General features: G+C 38.7%; 1 protein-coding gene across 2 annotated transcripts in view; it reads right to left on the bottom strand.

Moving 5' to 3' along the window:
- The window catches only part of SEMA3A (semaphorin 3A), a 479,082-nt gene that overhangs the window by 20,697 nt on the left and 441,263 nt on the right, over positions 1-17,122 (bottom strand). For both annotated transcript variants that reach the window (XM_040472793.1, XM_040472792.1), the window contains 2 exons: positions 13,137-13,178; positions 2,072-2,229 (listed from right to left, as the gene is read on the bottom strand). In XM_040472793.1, the coding sequence (XP_040328727.1) occupies positions 2,072-2,229; positions 13,137-13,178 (200 nt within the window). The remainder of the gene's footprint in view (positions 1-2,071; positions 2,230-13,136; positions 13,179-17,122) is intronic.

Here is a 17,122-nt window from a genome sequence, read left to right as displayed (position 1 = left end):
ATGAAAGAATACAAACACGTTCTCTTAATTCTGAATGTTGAAGGCTTGAGAAAATTCTATTTATTAAATGGAATAAGCTAATACGATATTTACATACAATATTAACAAGATAACTTTTAATCTATATGGACTGATTATAGGATAGATTTAAGTTATATATGATTTAATACTAAAGTTGGGGCGCCTGGGTGGCGCAGTCGGTTAAGCGTCCGACTTCAGCCAGGTCACGATCTCGCGGTCCGTGAGTTCGAGCCCCGCATCAGGCTGTGGGCTGATGGCTCAGAGCCTGGAGCCTGTTTCCGATTCTGTGTCTCCCTCTCTCTCTGCCCCTCCCCCGTTCACGCTCTGTCTCTCTCTGTCCCAAAAATAAATAAACGTTGAAAAAAAAATTTTAATACTAAAGCCAATGTTATCTGAAGTATGTAATCAAAACATTTAAGTAGGGGCACCTGGGTGGCTCAGTCAGTTAAATGTCCAACTCTTGATTTTAGCTCAGGTCATGATGTCACGGTTTGTGAGTTCAAGCCCTGGGCTGGTCTCCACTCTGACAGCGTGGAGCCTGTCTGGGATTCTGTCTCTGCCTCTCCCGTTTTCACTCTCTCTCTCTCAAAATAAATCAATAAACTTAAAAAAAAAAAGATTTAAGTAGGCAGTAGGCATTAGGGCTATTCTTTTCCCCTAAAATTTTTTCAAAACACTATAAATGATGCATATGTTGAAGAACACAGCTGACTAGCAGTGAAAAAAATCCACATCACAGCTTCTTGTAAAACGTTAACTATAGCAAAAAAATAAATAAATAAATAAACAAAATAAAACAAATTGTATTGCTCCTAAAATGCAGTGGCTTGATCACTCTGATTTCTATTTTATGTTTCAATAGGTTGATGTACATATACTGCTAAGCTTTGGGCTTATATTAGCAAGATATGGTATACGACTCTCACCTTTCATTGCTTGTTTCTTAAATACTGGTAAATAATTAACAGAGAAAGGGATCCCTATGTGAGTAGAGAATATGTTGAGATAAATATTTTGTCAAATTAAGGAAGTGTTCTTATTTTTTCAAACAGAAGTAAACTAACTTTGCGTACAACATTTAGGATGTGTCTAAGAGTTCCCTGAAGGTTAATAGTACTCCTGTAATAGTACTCCTACATCACATACCCTTAATGTCCCAGACAACAACTTACAGCTATTTTTTTTCTAGGCATATTGTTTTAGGTAACTTCTAGGCATATCTTAGCAACTTCGAATTAACAAAAATAATGCTTTTAAGTATTAAGAGCGTGTTTAAAATATTTGTATAATGCATACACAAAGATTAATAAATAGCCATTTTATTATACGGTTTTATATTTCAACAAATACAAATACAAGATCATACTATGATAATACAATGGCCTTTAAATTTGGGGGGAGTCAAATAAATATATATTTGGGGCTAAAGAAAGATATAATTTGATGCTAATTAATCATTATACAAAAATGTGTTATCTTTAAAACTAGGAAAATTTTTTGACTTTAAAGTTGAGTCCCTGTGTACTAGGAGGCTAAAAGTAAATAAATTATTTTTGTTGCAAATTTTCCATTCATCCAAACAGAAACTGCCTTATTAAAATCTAAAACCAGGATAGAATGTTGCTAGATAGAAAAAGAAGAGCATTTTTGGAGCACAGCATTTTGGCCAAAAGGCACAAGGTCCAGTGTAGATTCTGATTGACTTCCTCTGTGGTTTTGGCCCTCCCTTTTCTGCCTGTATAAAATGAAGTTGCAAAACTTTCTAATTTCCAAGTGTCAACATTCAAGGGTAGTATTGTAATGTTTTGGATTTCCCTCAGTAATTTATTAAAACCATACGTTCCCTTATATTTAGTACCCAGCTATAATTATACACATTCTTCTGACTGTTTTAACTATGTAAGGGGAAGAAACCCCAAAACTCCTCTAATTCATCAGAATTATGTGACACTCTTCATTCATCAGAAAAATGTGATGTACTTATATGCAGAAAGCTGTTAAAAATGGAATCAGGTAAGAAAAGTGTATTTATCTCTAATACTTCTCCTACCTCTTTGCAGTGGGAAAATAGCGAGAGCATGAAGAGCCATCCCAGGCACAGTAAGGGTCTCGGGCAAGGCAGCACTCTGCACACGCTTTCCCGTAAATATCGCATCGGTGTAGAGGGAGCTGGGCAACCCCCGTGGTGGAACCAATATAGAGTTGTTGCTGTGGAGAGAGTTTACTGTGATGACAAAACGATCCTGTTTTTAAAATCTTTTTTCTTAAAAAACAAAAAAAAGTTTACCCATATACATCAAGAAGACATTTTTACTAGTGGGTTTTAAAAAAATCCCATTATTGGCAATTTTGTCATTATTGGCCTGGCAGATAATATGACCATTTTAAAAAGATCAAGATCAAAATCTCCATACTTGACTGAAACAGGTGTATTTTAAAGTATAAAACCAAGGGAAGACAGTAATGGTTATATATCAATTATATTTCAATAAAAATAAAAATTTAAGTAAGACACTGAATAATATAAGTTTCAAACGTCCAGGGTTTTGTCCTTAGAAAGTTTGTTTTTACTTTTACTGTTTCTAATTTTGATTAATCAGTATATCTACAATGCCATGTATTCTGGTTGGTGTTGACCCAGGGTTCATTTGACTCTTCTGACTCTTGGGTGCTGCTATTACATTGCTTGTGATGTAGTCTGCCCTTCTATAAGAAGGGGTATGGCAAGGTTTTTGTGCTTGCATTTGTGAGAATTTTCATTGGTCAGCTGTCTTGTCCTTGAACAATCTCCAGGACGATTACTTTAAACAAAACTACTAAATTGCTTCTCATTGGAAAGATCATCAAATGGGCAATATCAAGTGCACTCTGGCTGGTGCAGTGAACTTCAACAGAAAGCTCAGGGGCTACGGCAAAAGTGCTATACTGGGCATCAAGGTGGCTGGATCTAGATCTTGCTTATAATAATTCTCTGTGTAATCCTGAGCCATTCCTCTCATTTTTCTAACACTTAACTTCCTTATTCACAAAATTGGCATATTTAACTAGATCTTTAAAGTATATGTCCAGATCAGACATTCTACAAGATCATTGTGCTCAGTGAATTTACAATTACCAAATGAAGTAAAATACACAGAAAAACTTTCTGGTAGCAACTAATTCAGGATTTCAGCACAATTTTTAAAGTGCCTTTAACAAAGTTTACCCAATGTAGCATTTAAAAAATGTTGCAAATGTATGTACATACAAAATAAAATACAAATAAGACTGTATTCTGATTTCTCCACATTTTACTATAATCAGTATTATAGCTCGCTTTTATTGCACTAAAGGACTGAATGATTATCGTAAGCCTTAAATAAAAGTTGTATAAATACTGATTCATGTAACAGTACACATGGAAAAGACCTCAAAAGTGTATTTTAATTTCCCCACTACATAAAGGAAAAAGATGTTATAGAAAAGCTGGTCTCTGAAACATGGTGAGCTCTTTTAATATTACACATTTCCTGGGGCGCCTGGGTGGCTCAGTCAGTTGAGCGACTGACTTCGGCTCAGTCATGATTTTAGTTTGTGAGTTCGAGCCCCACGTCAGGCTCTGTGCTGACAGCTGGGAGCCTGGAGTCTGCTTCAGATTCTGTGTCTCCCTCCCTCTCTGCCCCTCCCCCACTGATGCTCTGTCTCTGTTTCAGAAATAAACATTAAAAATTTTTTTTAAATATTACAAATTTTCTGATAGCAATGGATATAATTAAAATTACATTTACAAAGGACATTCAAAGATGAACCACACATATAAATAAACATAAACTGAATGAAGATTGATATATCTACCAGAATCTATGAAGTGACTAGGGTTATAAAAAGTGCTTACATAGAGGAGGAGAGGGAAGATGGCGGCGTAGGAGGACGCTGGGCTCACCGCGCATCCTGCTGATCACTTAGATTCCACCTACACCTGCCTAAATAACCCAGAGAACCGCCAGAGGATTAGCAGAATGGAGTCACTGGAGCCAAGCGCAGACGAGAGGCCCACGGAAGAGGGTAGGAAGGGCGGCGAGGCGGTGCGCGCTCCACGGACTGGCGGGAGGGAGCCTGGGCGGAGGGGCGGCTCACCGGCCAAGCAGAGCCCCCGAGTCTGGCTTGCAAAAAGCGGAGGGGCCTGACGGACTGTGTTCTGACAGCAAGCGTGACTTAGCGTCTGGGAGGTCATAAGTTAACAGCTCTGCTCAGAAAGCGGGAAGGCTGGAGGACAAAGGGAAGGAGAGCTGCTGAGCCCCCTGACGACAGAGCTCAGTTTGGTGGGGAACAAAGGCGCTCGCCAGCGCCATCTTCCCCGCCCATCCCCCAGCCAAAATCCCAAAGAGAACCAGTTCCTGCCAGGGAACTTGCTCGCTCCGCGCAAACACCCAACTCTGCGCTTCTGCGGAGCCAAACCTCCGGCAGCGGATCTGACTCCCTCCTGCTGCCACAGGGCCCCTCCTGAAGTGGATCACCTAAGGAGAAGCAAGCTAAGCCTGCCCCTCCTGCCCCTGTGCACCTTGCCTACCCACCCCAGCTAAGACGCCAGATCCCCAGCATCACAAGCCTGGCAGTGTGCAAGTAGCCCAGACAGGCCACCCCACCCCACAGTGAATCCCGCCCCTAGGAGAGGGGAAGAGAAGGCACGCACCAGTCTGACTGTGGCCCCAGCGGTGGGCTGGGGGCAGACATCAGGTCTGACTGCGGCTCCGCCCACCAACTCCAGTTATACACCACAGCACAGGGGAAGTGCCCTGCAGGTCCTCACCACGCCAGGGACTATCCAAAATGACCAAGCGGAAGAATTCCCCTCAGAAGATTCTCCAGGAAATAACAACAGCTAATGAGCTGATCAAAAAGGATTTAAATAATATAACAGAAAGTGAATTTAGAATAATAGTCATAAAATTAATCGCTGGGCTTGAAAACAGTATAGCTGACAGCAGAGAATCTCTTGCTACAGAGATCAAGGGACTAAGGAACAGTCACGAGGAGCTGAAAAACGCTTTAAACGAAATGCATAACAAAATGGAAACCACCACGGCTCGGATTGAAGAGGCAGAGGAGAGAATAGGTGAACTAGAAGATAAAGTTATGGAAAAAGAGGAAGCTGAGAAAAAGAGAGATAAAAAAATCCAGGAGTACGAGGGGAAAATTAGAGAACTAAGTGATACACTAAAAAGAAATAATATACGCATAATTGGTATCCCAGAGGAGGAAGAGAGAGGGAAAGGTGCTGAAGGGGTACTTGAAGAAATAATAGCTGAGAACTTCCCGGAACTGGGGAAGGAAAAAGGCATTGAAATCCAAGAGGCACAGGGAACTCCCTTCAGACGTAACTTGAATCGATCTTCTGCACTACATATCATAGTGAAACTGGCAAAATACAAGGATAAAGAGAAAATTCTGAAAGCAGCAAGGGGTAAACGTGCCCTCACATATAAAGGGAGACCTATAAGACTCTTGACTGATCTCTCTTTTGAAACTTGGCAGGCCAGAAAGAATTGGCACGAGATTTTCAGTGTGCTAGACAGAAAAAATATGCAGCCGAGAATCCTTTATCCAGCAAGTCTGTCATTTAGAATAGAAGGAGAGATAAAGGTATTCCCAAACAAACAAAAACTGAAGGAATTTGTCACCACTAAACCAGCCCTACAAGAGATCCTAAGGGGGACCTTGTGAGACAAAGTACCAGAGGCATCACTACAAGCATAAAACATAAAGACATCACAATGACTCTAAACCCATATCTTTCTATAATAACACTGAATGTAAATGGATTAAATGCGCCAACCAAAAGACATAGGGTATCAGAATGGATAAAAAAACAAGACCCATCTATTTGCTGTCTACAAGAGACTCATTTTAGACCTGAGGACACCTTTAGTTGAGAGTGAGGGGATGGAGAACTATTTATCATGCTACTGGAAGCCAAAAGAAAGCTGGAGTAGCCATACTTATATCAGACAAACTAGACTTTAAATTAAAGGCTGTAACAAGAGATGAAGAAGGACATTATATAATAGTGACAGGGTCTATCCATCAGGAAGAGCTAACAATTATAAATGTCTATGCGCCGAATACCGGAGCGCCCAAATATATAAAACAATTACTCATAAACATAAGCAACCTTATTGATAAGAATGTGGTAATTGCAGGGGACTCTAACACCCCACTTACAGAAATGGATAGATCATCCAGACACATGGTCAATAAAGAAACAAGGGCCCTGAATGAGACATTGGATCAGATGGACTTGACAGATATATTTAGAACTCTGCATCCCAAAGCAACAGAATATACTTTCTTCTCGAGTGCACATGGAACATTCTCCAAGATAGATCATATACTGGGTCACAAAACAGCCCTTCATAAGTTTACAAGACTTGAAATCATACCATGCATACTTTCAGACCACAATGCTATGAAGCTTGAAATCAACCACAGAAAAAAGTCTGGAAAACCTCCCAAAGCATGGAGGTTAAAGAACATCCTACTAACGAATGAGTGGGTCAACCAGGCAATTCGAGAAGAAATTAAAAAATTATGGAAACAAACGAAAATGAAAATACAACAATCCAAATGCTTTGGGACGCAGTGAAGGCAGTCCTGAGAGGAAAATACATTGCAATCCAGGCCTATCTCAAGAAACAAGAAAAATCCCAAATACAAAATCTAACAGCACACCTAAAGGAAATAGAAGCAGAACAGCAAAGGCAGCCTAAACCCAGCAGAAGAAGAGAAATAATAAAGATCAGAGCAGAAATAAACAATATAGAATCTAAAAAAACTGTAGAGCAGATCAACGAAACCAAGAGTTGGTTTTTTGAAAAAATAAACAAAATTGACAAACCTCTAGCCAGGCTTCTCAAAAAGAAACGGGAGATGACCCAAATAGATAAAATCATGAATGAAAATGGAATTATTACAATCCCTCAGAGATACAAACAATTATCAGGGAATACTATGAAAAATTATATGCCAACAATTTGGACAACCTGGAAGAAATGGACAAATTCCTGAACACCCACACTCTTCCAAAACTCAATCAGGAGGAAAGAGAAAGCTTGAACAGACCCATCACCAGCGAAGAAATTGAATCGGTTATCAAAAATCTCCCAACAAATAAGAGTCCAGGACCAGATGGCTTCCCAGGGGAGTTCTACCAGACGTTTAAAGCAGAGATAATACCTATCCTTCTCAAGCTATTCCAAGAAATAGAAAGGGAAGGAAAACTTCCAGACTCATTCTATGAAGCCAGTATTACTTTGATTCCTAAACCAGACAGAGACCCAGTCAAAAAAGAGAACTACAGGCCAATATCCCTGATGAATATGGATGCCAAAATTCTCAATAAGATACTAGCAAATCGAATTCAACGGCATATAAAAAGAATTATTCACCATGATCAAGTGGGATTCATTCCTGGGATGCAGGGCTGGTTCAACATTCGGAAATCAATCAACGTGATACATCACATTAACAAAAAAAAAGAGAAAAACCATATGATCCTGTCAATCGATGCAGAAAAGGCCTTTGACAAAATCCAGCACCCTTTCTTAATAAAAACCCTTGAGAAAGTCGGGATAGAAGGAACATACTTAAAGATCATAAAAGCCATTTATGAAAAGCCCTCAGCTAACATCATCCTCAACGGGGAAAAACTGAGAGCTTTTTCCCTGAGATCAGGAACACGACAGGGATGCCCACTCTCACCGCTGTTGTTTAACATAGTGCTGGAAGTTCTAGCATCAGCAATCAGACAACAACAGGAAATCAAAGGCATCAAAATTGGCAAAGATGAAGTCAAGCTTTCGCTTTTTGCAGATGACATGATATTATACATGGAAAATCCGATAGACTCCACCAAAAGTCTGCTAGAACTGATGCATGAATTCAGCAAAGTTGCAGGATACAAAATCAATGTACAGAAATCAGTTGCATTCTTATACACTAACAATGAAGCAACAGAAAGACAAATAAAGAAACTGATCCCATTCACAATTGCACCAAGAAGCATAAAATACCTAGGAATAAATCTAACCAAAGATGTAAAGGATCTGTATGCTGAAAACTATAGGAAGCTTATGAAGGTAATTGAAGAAGATTGAAAGAAATGGAAAGACATTCCCTGCTCATGGATTGGAAGAATAAATATTGTCAAAATGTCAATACTACCCAAAGCTATCTACACATTCAATGCAATCCCAATCAAAATTGCACCAGCATTCTTCTCAAAACTAGAACAAGCAATCCTAAAATTCATATGGAACCACAAAAGGCCCCGAATAGCCAAAGTAATTTTGAAGAAGAAGACCAAAGCAGGAGGCATCACAATCCCAGACTTTAGCCTCTACTACAAAGCTGTCATCATCAAGACAGCATGGTATTGGCACAAAAACAGACACATAGACCAATGGAATAGAATAGAAACCCCAGAACTAGACCCACAAACGTATGGCCAACTCATCTTTGACAAAGCAGGAAAGAACATCCAATGGAAAAAAGACAGTCTCTTTAACAAATGGTGCTGGGAGAACTGGACAGCAACATGCAGAAGGTTGAAACTAGACCACTTTCTCACACCATTCACAAAAATAAACTCAAAATGGATAAAGGACCTGAATGTGAGACAGGAAACCATCAAAACCCTAGAGGAAAAAGCAGGAAAAGACCTCTCTGACCTCAGCCGTAGCAATCTCTTACTCGACACATCCCCAAAGGCAAGGGAATTAAAAGCAAAAGTGAATTACTGGGACCTTATGAAGATAAAAAGCTTCTGCACAGCAAAGGAAACAACCAACAGAACTAAAAGGCAACCAACGGAATGGGAAAAGATCTTTGCAAATGACATATCGGACAAAGGGCTAGTATCCAAAATCTATAAAGAGCTCACCAAACTCCACACCCAAAAAGCAAATAACCCAGTGAAGAAATGGGCAGAAAACATGAATAGACACTTCTCTAAAGAAGACATCCAGATGGCCAACAGGCACAGGAAAAGATGTTCAGCGTCACTCCTTATCAGGGAAATACAAATCAAAACCACACTCAGGTATCACCTCACGCCAGTCAGAGTGGCCAAAATGAACAAATCAGGAGACTATAGATGCTGGAGAGGATGTGGAGAAACAGGAACCCTCTTGCACTGTTGGTGGGAATGCAAATTGGTGCAGCCGCTCTGGAAAGCAGTGTGGAGGTTCCTCAGAAAATTAAAAATAGACCTACCCTATGACCCAGCAATAGCACTGCTAGGAATTTATCCAAGGGACACAGGAGTACTGATGCATAGGGGCACTTGTACCCCAATGTTCATAGCAGCACTCTCAACAATAGCCAAATTATGGAAAGAGCCTAAATGTCCATCAACTGATGAATGGATAAAGAAATTGTGGTTTATATACACTATGGAATACTACGTGGCAATGAGAAAAAATGAAATATGGCCTTTTGTAGCAACGTGGATGGAACTGGAGAGTGTGATGCTAAATGAAATAAGCCATACAGAGAAAGACAGATACCATATGGTTTCACTCTTATGTGGATCCTGAGAAACTTAACAGGAACCCATGGGGGAGGGGAAGGAAAAAAAAAAAAAAGAGGTTAGAGTGGGAGAGAGCCAAAGCATAAGAGACTGTTGAGAACTGAGAGCAAACTGAGGGTTGATGGGGGGTGGGAGGGAGGAGAGGGTGGGTGATGTGTATTGAGGAGGGCACCTTTTGGGATGAGCACTGGGTGTTGTATGGAAACCAATTTGACAATAAATTTCATATATAAATAAAAAAAAAAGAAAAAAAAAGTGCTTACATAGAAAATAATTCTGTGCTTAAAGCTAACCAACTAACTTATATCTTAACAAAAGATAGGGGAGTAAGAGGGAGAATGTAATACAATAAAAACTAAACCATTATTAAAACCATTATGCTGATGCATATTGCTTCTTCCCTTCCAGTAGTGAAGACAATTTGTATCAATATTCTAGTACAGGATAGCATATAGAATACAGTATATACTGTGGATGCTCAACTTTTTTTTTTAATGTTTGTTTTATTTCTGACAGAAAGAGAGACAGAGCATGAGCAGGGGAGGGGCAGAGACAGAGGGAGACACATGTCTGAAGCAGGCTCCAGGCTCTGAGCTGTCAGCACAGAGCCGGACGCGGGGCTCGAACCCACAGACGGGGTGAGATCATGACCTGAGCCAAAGTAGAATGCTCAACCGACTGAGCCACCCAGGCGCCCCTGGATGCTCAGCTTCTTATTATATTCATCTTTTATTATTGCACTGAAAGATCCAACAAACCATGGCTAATTAAGAAGCAGTAGTTGAAGTCCTTGGGAGGAAAAGATGAAGTATTGTTAAGTTTTTTGTTGAGAAAAAATTAGACTGATTTGTACTTCTCTTAAAGCATCTACAGAGACAGCATGTGACAACAGTTGACCATGATTTGAAAAATATGAACAAAGAACTTAACTAACGGAAGGGAACTTCTTTTCCCTTCCTGTCCTTTATATCTCTCTTCCAAAATCATTGAAAAACAAAACAAAACAAAAAACCAAACAGACTTAGATTGTATTGAAGGCAAGCAATCTCAAATCAATTTAAAAAATGAATAAACTTGTAACATTTCAGCAATTAAATTAGTTAAAATGGAGCAGCAATATCACAAGCTTGATTGGCACTGGTGAATGTGGACTTGCTGACCCCTGTACTGTGGTCGGAACTATTTAAAAACTACTGATAATGGGGCGCCTGGGTGGCGCAGTCGGTTAAGCGTCCGACTTCAGCCAGGTCACGGTCTCGCGGTCTGGGAGTTCGAGCCCCGCGTCAGGCTCTGGGCTGATGGCTCAGAGCCTGGAGCCTGTTTCTGATTCTGTGTCTTCCTCTCTCTCTGCCCCTCCCCCGTTCATGCTCTCTCTCTCTGTCCCAGAAATAAATAAAACGTTGAAAAAAAAAATTAAAAAAAAAAAAATAAAAACTACTGATTAAGTTGGGCATATCAAATCAAAAGGTCTCTATGTTTGGTCAATAGCTCTTAAGGAGCATAAGCAAATTCATACTTGCAAAATTTTAAGATTATGACATTTGATTTGGAAAGGAGTTATTATGTAAATAACAGTATCTAAATCTGTCATATCCCTTTAGGAGAAAACCAGAGAAATAACACATGGGAAGAAGAGAAAACCAAAAATTACTGTAATGAAAACTTCAAGTGTGGTAAAATGCCCAAAATTAAATACAACTTGAGTCTCATTTTCATTTTACAAGTATTCTGCTGTACTATTAAAGAACTGCAAAATTAATCACGCTATCTAAGCGAAATATAGAGGAGGCCTGCAGGCCCCAGTGAGCATAATCCAGTCACTAGCAAGTACCCTGATGTGCTTTTTCTGCCCAATTTAACATCACCACAGGCTTTCTCACTATCCTCCTTAACAAGTTTCGGGTCATAAGCAGGCGATGAATCTATTTATCCAGAAAATTGGTTGCAACACTGCTTGCCCCTCTTGAAACTACTGGCTCACTTTTAAAGTTTCTGTGAGCATGAGTAAAACTGATTCACATCTGAATGCAATCAAACTTCCAATAATCGAAAAAGAAGGCTAGGAATACTCTTCTTGTATCATGGTATTTTAAACACAGTATTTTTGGTGTTTTAGGTGTGTGTGTGTGTGTGTGTGTGTGTGTGTGTGAAATGTGTTGCATTTAATAGGCAATTCTTAAAGTACTTAAAAAATACTTAAATAAAAAGAAATATTTTATAAAATTATAGGTAGTGTAATTAAGATCAGCTATGAAGCCAAGTAGAGAACAAATAAATAATTGAAAAGATCATTAAATTAAGAATATCCCAATCTAGCTTCCATTCTGGAAATCCCTGGATTTCCTTGCCAACATTTGACAGTTTTGAGATTGCAAGAACAGGTGAACACATACTTGTGAAGTGTAAGATAACAGTATCAGGTCAATAATATCTGCACTCTGAGTTTCTCTAAATATCTCAGAGATTATCAATCTATTTTGATATGTAAGTGTGGAAAGGATATACGCTGAGTTTTAATGGCACAGTATTTTAGTGTCTTGTAAAAGGGATAATGCACAGTCAGAGATAAAACATGTAAATGATTCAGGACTAAGAGTAGCTGAATGATTCTCATATTTAACAATTTTGTACACAGGTTTTCAGAACAGTCAGTGAGGACTTCCTACTCCATTCTAGCTTTTTCTGCTAGGTTATTTAATAATTAATTTCAACCCAGTATCCAAGTCTTTTTTGTTTTTCTGTTTGTGTGTGTATGTGTGTGTTTTGTTTGTTTTTGTTTTTTTGAAGTTACCAATGATACACTGAATAGAAAGGCTATGCGACATCTATGGGGGAAAGATAATTTATTAGAAGTTAAAATTATATTTGTTTTTGTACATATAATTTAGCATTAGAAGTCATTTGTGTTTCTTAAGTGTCTTGCCAAAGCATTCATTCAATGTGAATGCAAAGACTATTAACATGCTACCCTTAACTTCTGAATTCATGGAGTTTAATAACATCATTTGGCAGTGAGTGTTTTGGTGTTTTCCTTTTATATGTAGCCAAACTAAATGTTTTTTCTAGCACACAATACTGCTGAAAAAATAAAATGAACTTTTGAGTTAAGATCCTGCAAACATATACAGTCTGGTGCATCAACTTATTAGTTTGTAAAATGTATTTGTTTATACATGCAGATTAAATTAAATTATAAACTTATTTATAGCCTGAAATATCTACCAATGCCACTTTTAAGGATAGATTAAAATAATTATTAAGCAAATTATATTATAATCCTCCAAAAGTAAATGCTATAAATGAAAATTTGCAACAAATAATGATCTAAAGAAATATATTTATAGGAACGTGAGAAGGGTCAAAATCATGGGACAATGAAAATTATCTTTCATTTTCATTCTACTAGCTTACTGTAAGCTTTCTTTCTTTTCTCTTTTTTGCAACTATTGTTAATAAATCTGTAAAATGTGCTGAATCATAAATGTTTATCTATTTGAAACACAAAATTAACAAAATATAGAATATTGACTGTAATACGTAACAATAGTACCTGCTTAGTGGAAAGCTCCATTGCTGAAATAGTAGTTGGCTCCTGAAGAAGAAAAAGAAAATGTGAACTGCTTGGTCAATTGGAAAAGTCATTTATTAATATTAATTAACACAGAACACCAACATTAGCTCTCAGTTCACTCCAGTGCCTACAAGAAGCAATATAATTGGGAAATAAGATACATGAAGGAAACGGCAAAGATGAACATTAAATGTGTGGACCAGACAACATGGGCATGTTAATGTCCTCCAGTCTAAGATTATCAGTAACATACTCGTAGTTGATCAAGTTGGGTTACTGCTCACTGCAGTAAGGGAAACTACAGGACTGCCCAGCAAGAGAGTATTAGGAAGGACGCCTATGTCTTGGGCACTTGTTAGTTGATTTGAGGGACAACTCAAGGAAGTGGGGTTTGCTCTGCATGGGATGCTGCAGAGAGCACAGGTAACAGTATGGTTAGGTCTCTTTGTACATCTTATTTAGGAGGAAGGAAAAACAGAATGAAGCTAGAGCAGTACTTAATGAAGTAGCAATTACTCATATAAGCAGGATGGGGGATAGTTGATCATTTTTTGTGGTTTGGGAAATGGTTACACTCTGATCTATTTTCAGACGTGATTACAGAATAGTCTTGCTTTTTTCTTGATTCATCACGGTTTCAGAGTAGCCCTGTAGGATGCTGGTGTTCTGTGAGAATGTATATGCTCACATGGAGAACACTGGCCTGTGAGTGCCAGGCCAGCTCCTAATAACACCACTGACAAGCTGATAGTATTAGGCATTTCCAGCTGTCAACGACTGTGAGAGCTCAGGTAGAATAAGATTATTTTATTATTATCAAAATGACTGCTTATTTAAAAAAAAAACTTTTTTTAACATTTATTTTTTCAAACTGACTGCTTATTGTATGAAGGCCTACACTGTACATTTTTGTCAGAGCACAAGATCTCTTCAATTTCTATCAACAGGCTAATCTAGAAAAATGATAACTAGGGAAGTATTGACCACCAATATATTTGTTAAGTGTTCTACTGAAGCCTATCATGAACACAGATAATTGCTATAAAAAAATAACTTTCTTTGGTTAACTTAGACCACCAACAACCTATTCACCTGAACGTAATTGCTTATATTCTCTCTGATTTACTTTCATTGAACTGTACTCCATCGTATCTTTCATCAGTGACAAACTAAACACTAAGAACGCTATTGCTTAGGGGTTTCAGAGGTGGCTGATGAGAAAGAAAAAAGAGGCACAGGTGGGAGAATAATCTTAAAAGGCCTCACTAGGTAGGACCCTGAACAAAGTTGGATTCTGATGCCAAACTGCATAGACTCAAATAGTAACGCAAACCTGGCCAAAAGTTTGACAGCAGGGGATGTATGTAACCTCTTTGTAATTCAGTTTTCGCCTCTGAAAAATGAGTATGAGGGTGTCTTCCTTGTAGGATTGAAGAAAAGGTTAAATGAGTTAATAAATGTAAAGTACTTTACAAATGTGCTTGGCGCACAGTGTTTATTCAAATTTCTCCCTCATTCCTTCTGTCTCTCTTTTATACACACACACAGGCACACACACACTGCTCATATTCTTTATTTGCTTTGGTTTTTTCCCTTGTGCTTATCACAATCTGGAAATATATATATACATACAACATTTATGTGTATACAAATATTATGTATATAACATATATATGATATAAATATAACATTTATCTTGTGTCTTATGAATTTCCTGTCACACCTGAAAGCAGTGTTGAGGTAAATTCTTATCTGTAGGTAGGGGGTAGGAGTGAGGAGTTAAGGTTTAAGAAGAAGGAGAAAAAGTCAAAAAAAGATGTGTTATGGAAGTCACCACTGAGAGAAAATCTGAGGACAATAGACAATTACTCTCAAAATTGTCCACTGAGATTTATACCAAGAAAACAACTGATTCATTCCATTACTCATTAGATGCCCACGGGGGTGTTAAATCTCCCATACTTCCAGTTGTGACTCCTGTCCTTTTGCCTGCTGTCGGAGAAGTCCTGGGGCACACAGTGAGGCTGTGTTGGAGGTAGGGATAGCAGGATATAAGGAGGGACAGGGGAGGCATCTCTTATTTCTTTTTCTAGTTTGTCTCCACAACTCACCCCTCACTCCCCCCTGCCCCTCACTGGAATTTAGAACAGGGGTTTTGGTTGTTTCATTCACTGCCACATTCCTAGCACCTGGGATTGTTTCTGGTATTTGTTAAGTTCTCAATAAAATCTGTTAAATGAATGAATGAATGAGTTGGTGAATGAATAAATGAATTAATGCTCTACTAAATTCTCCAGTTCCTTTCTATCTCTTCCACTTTCCCCAGTACATTCTGTTCCTTCCACTTAATTTGTCTGAAATAAAGACAGGCATCTTTTAAAAAGGTCTTTCCTTAATCTTTTAAGTTAAGCTGAAAAATCTTTCAAATATGTATTGTGTTGTTCATGTCCCATTCAGTGTTACTGATTTCTCAGCACAGTGAGGCTATCCCCTCCCTGGGGAGGTGGCCTATGATTCTTAGAAGCAGAAATCACTAATGAGCTGTATTAGTGAATGAACACTTTCAGTCTATATTATTATTACTGGACTTTTTTTGTTTGACATGGCACTATTGACCGCTCATTTCTTTTTGACTGCTTCCTCTATTAAATTTCATTATGCCTTGGAACTCTCTCTCTTTTTTTTTTTTTTAAGAGCGAGAGAGCATGAGCAAAGTGGCAGCAAAGTGGGAAGACAGGCAGAGGGAACAGAGGGAAAGAGAGAGAATCTTAAGCAGATTCCAGGCTCAGCTCAGAGTTGGATGGATGTGGGGCTTGATCCCCCAAACCTGGGATCATGACCTGAGATGAAATGCAGAGTTGACACCCAACCCACTGAGCCACCCAGGAGCCCAATGCGTTACAGCTCCACTATTTATTCTTAGCCTTTTTCACAGTCTTCTCGTCCATCAGCCATTCCTCATCTGTTTGCCTTCCCTTGCCTGCTCCCTTCCACTCTCCTTTGGATGCTACATTCTTTTCCTGGTAGCTCATCCACTCTTGTGGTTTTAATTACCCCCTCTATGCTACAGAATTGCAGATTTTCACTTCAAACTCAGATATCTAAACTGATCACAGGATATTCCTACCAAATTTAAGACAACTTGCCAGAGACACAAATGAAACAAATGACTTAGGATGTAAATTAACAATTTAGAGGGGCGCCTGGGTGGCGCAGTCGGTTAAGCGTCCGACTTCAGCCAGGTCACGATCTCACGGTCCGTGCGTTCGAGCCCCGCGTCAGGCTCTGGGCTGATGGCTCAGAGCCTGGAGCCTGTTTCCGATTCTGTGTCTCCCTCTCTCTCTGCCCCTCCCCCATTCATGCTCTGTCTCTCTCTGTCCCAAAAAATAAATAAACGTTGAAAAAAAAATTTAAATTAACAATTTAGAGATTTCCCATTATTTCCCATTTCCATAGCATAAATTAGTGAAATTAAAAATAAGAACTTTCTATAGGATTATCAGTCAGAAAGACAGCTATGATGTCTTGGCATACCCACCAATTTTTTCTTTGCGGAGATATCTTTAAAATTTGGTACCATCAAATCACAAAAATCAAGGGGACAATTCATCACAGATTCTCAGCTTTAAAAGACAAAATTGCCTACTGTATTTAGGTCTGTATAGTATTGGAATCAATGAACCCAAACAGACAATTTGAAGGAGTTAGGAAAATTTTCCACAGCAACTTCTTCCATTCCAACAGTTTCACATGAGAAACAGTTATGTACTTACGTAAGCAGCTAACTTCACGTAGACTTTCATGAAATAAATTTTACAGCCAAAGTGCAAGGAAAGTGCTTTTGGGATAGAGAATTAATGCTAGTATAATTGAAGTGAAAGTTAGCTATGTCTAGTTTCTTGTAAAAACCTAAGTGCAACTATGTAATGGTGAACCTGATTAATATTTAGGCATTTCATGATCAC

The sequence above is a fragment of the Herpailurus yagouaroundi genome, unplaced genomic scaffold (genome assembly GCF_014898765.1).
Source record: "Herpailurus yagouaroundi ecotype Mexico unplaced genomic scaffold, PumYag 100, whole genome shotgun sequence".
Taxonomy (NCBI): Eukaryota; Metazoa; Chordata; class Mammalia; order Carnivora; family Felidae; genus Herpailurus; species Herpailurus yagouaroundi.
This window is presented reverse-complemented; position numbering and strand designations above follow the sequence as displayed.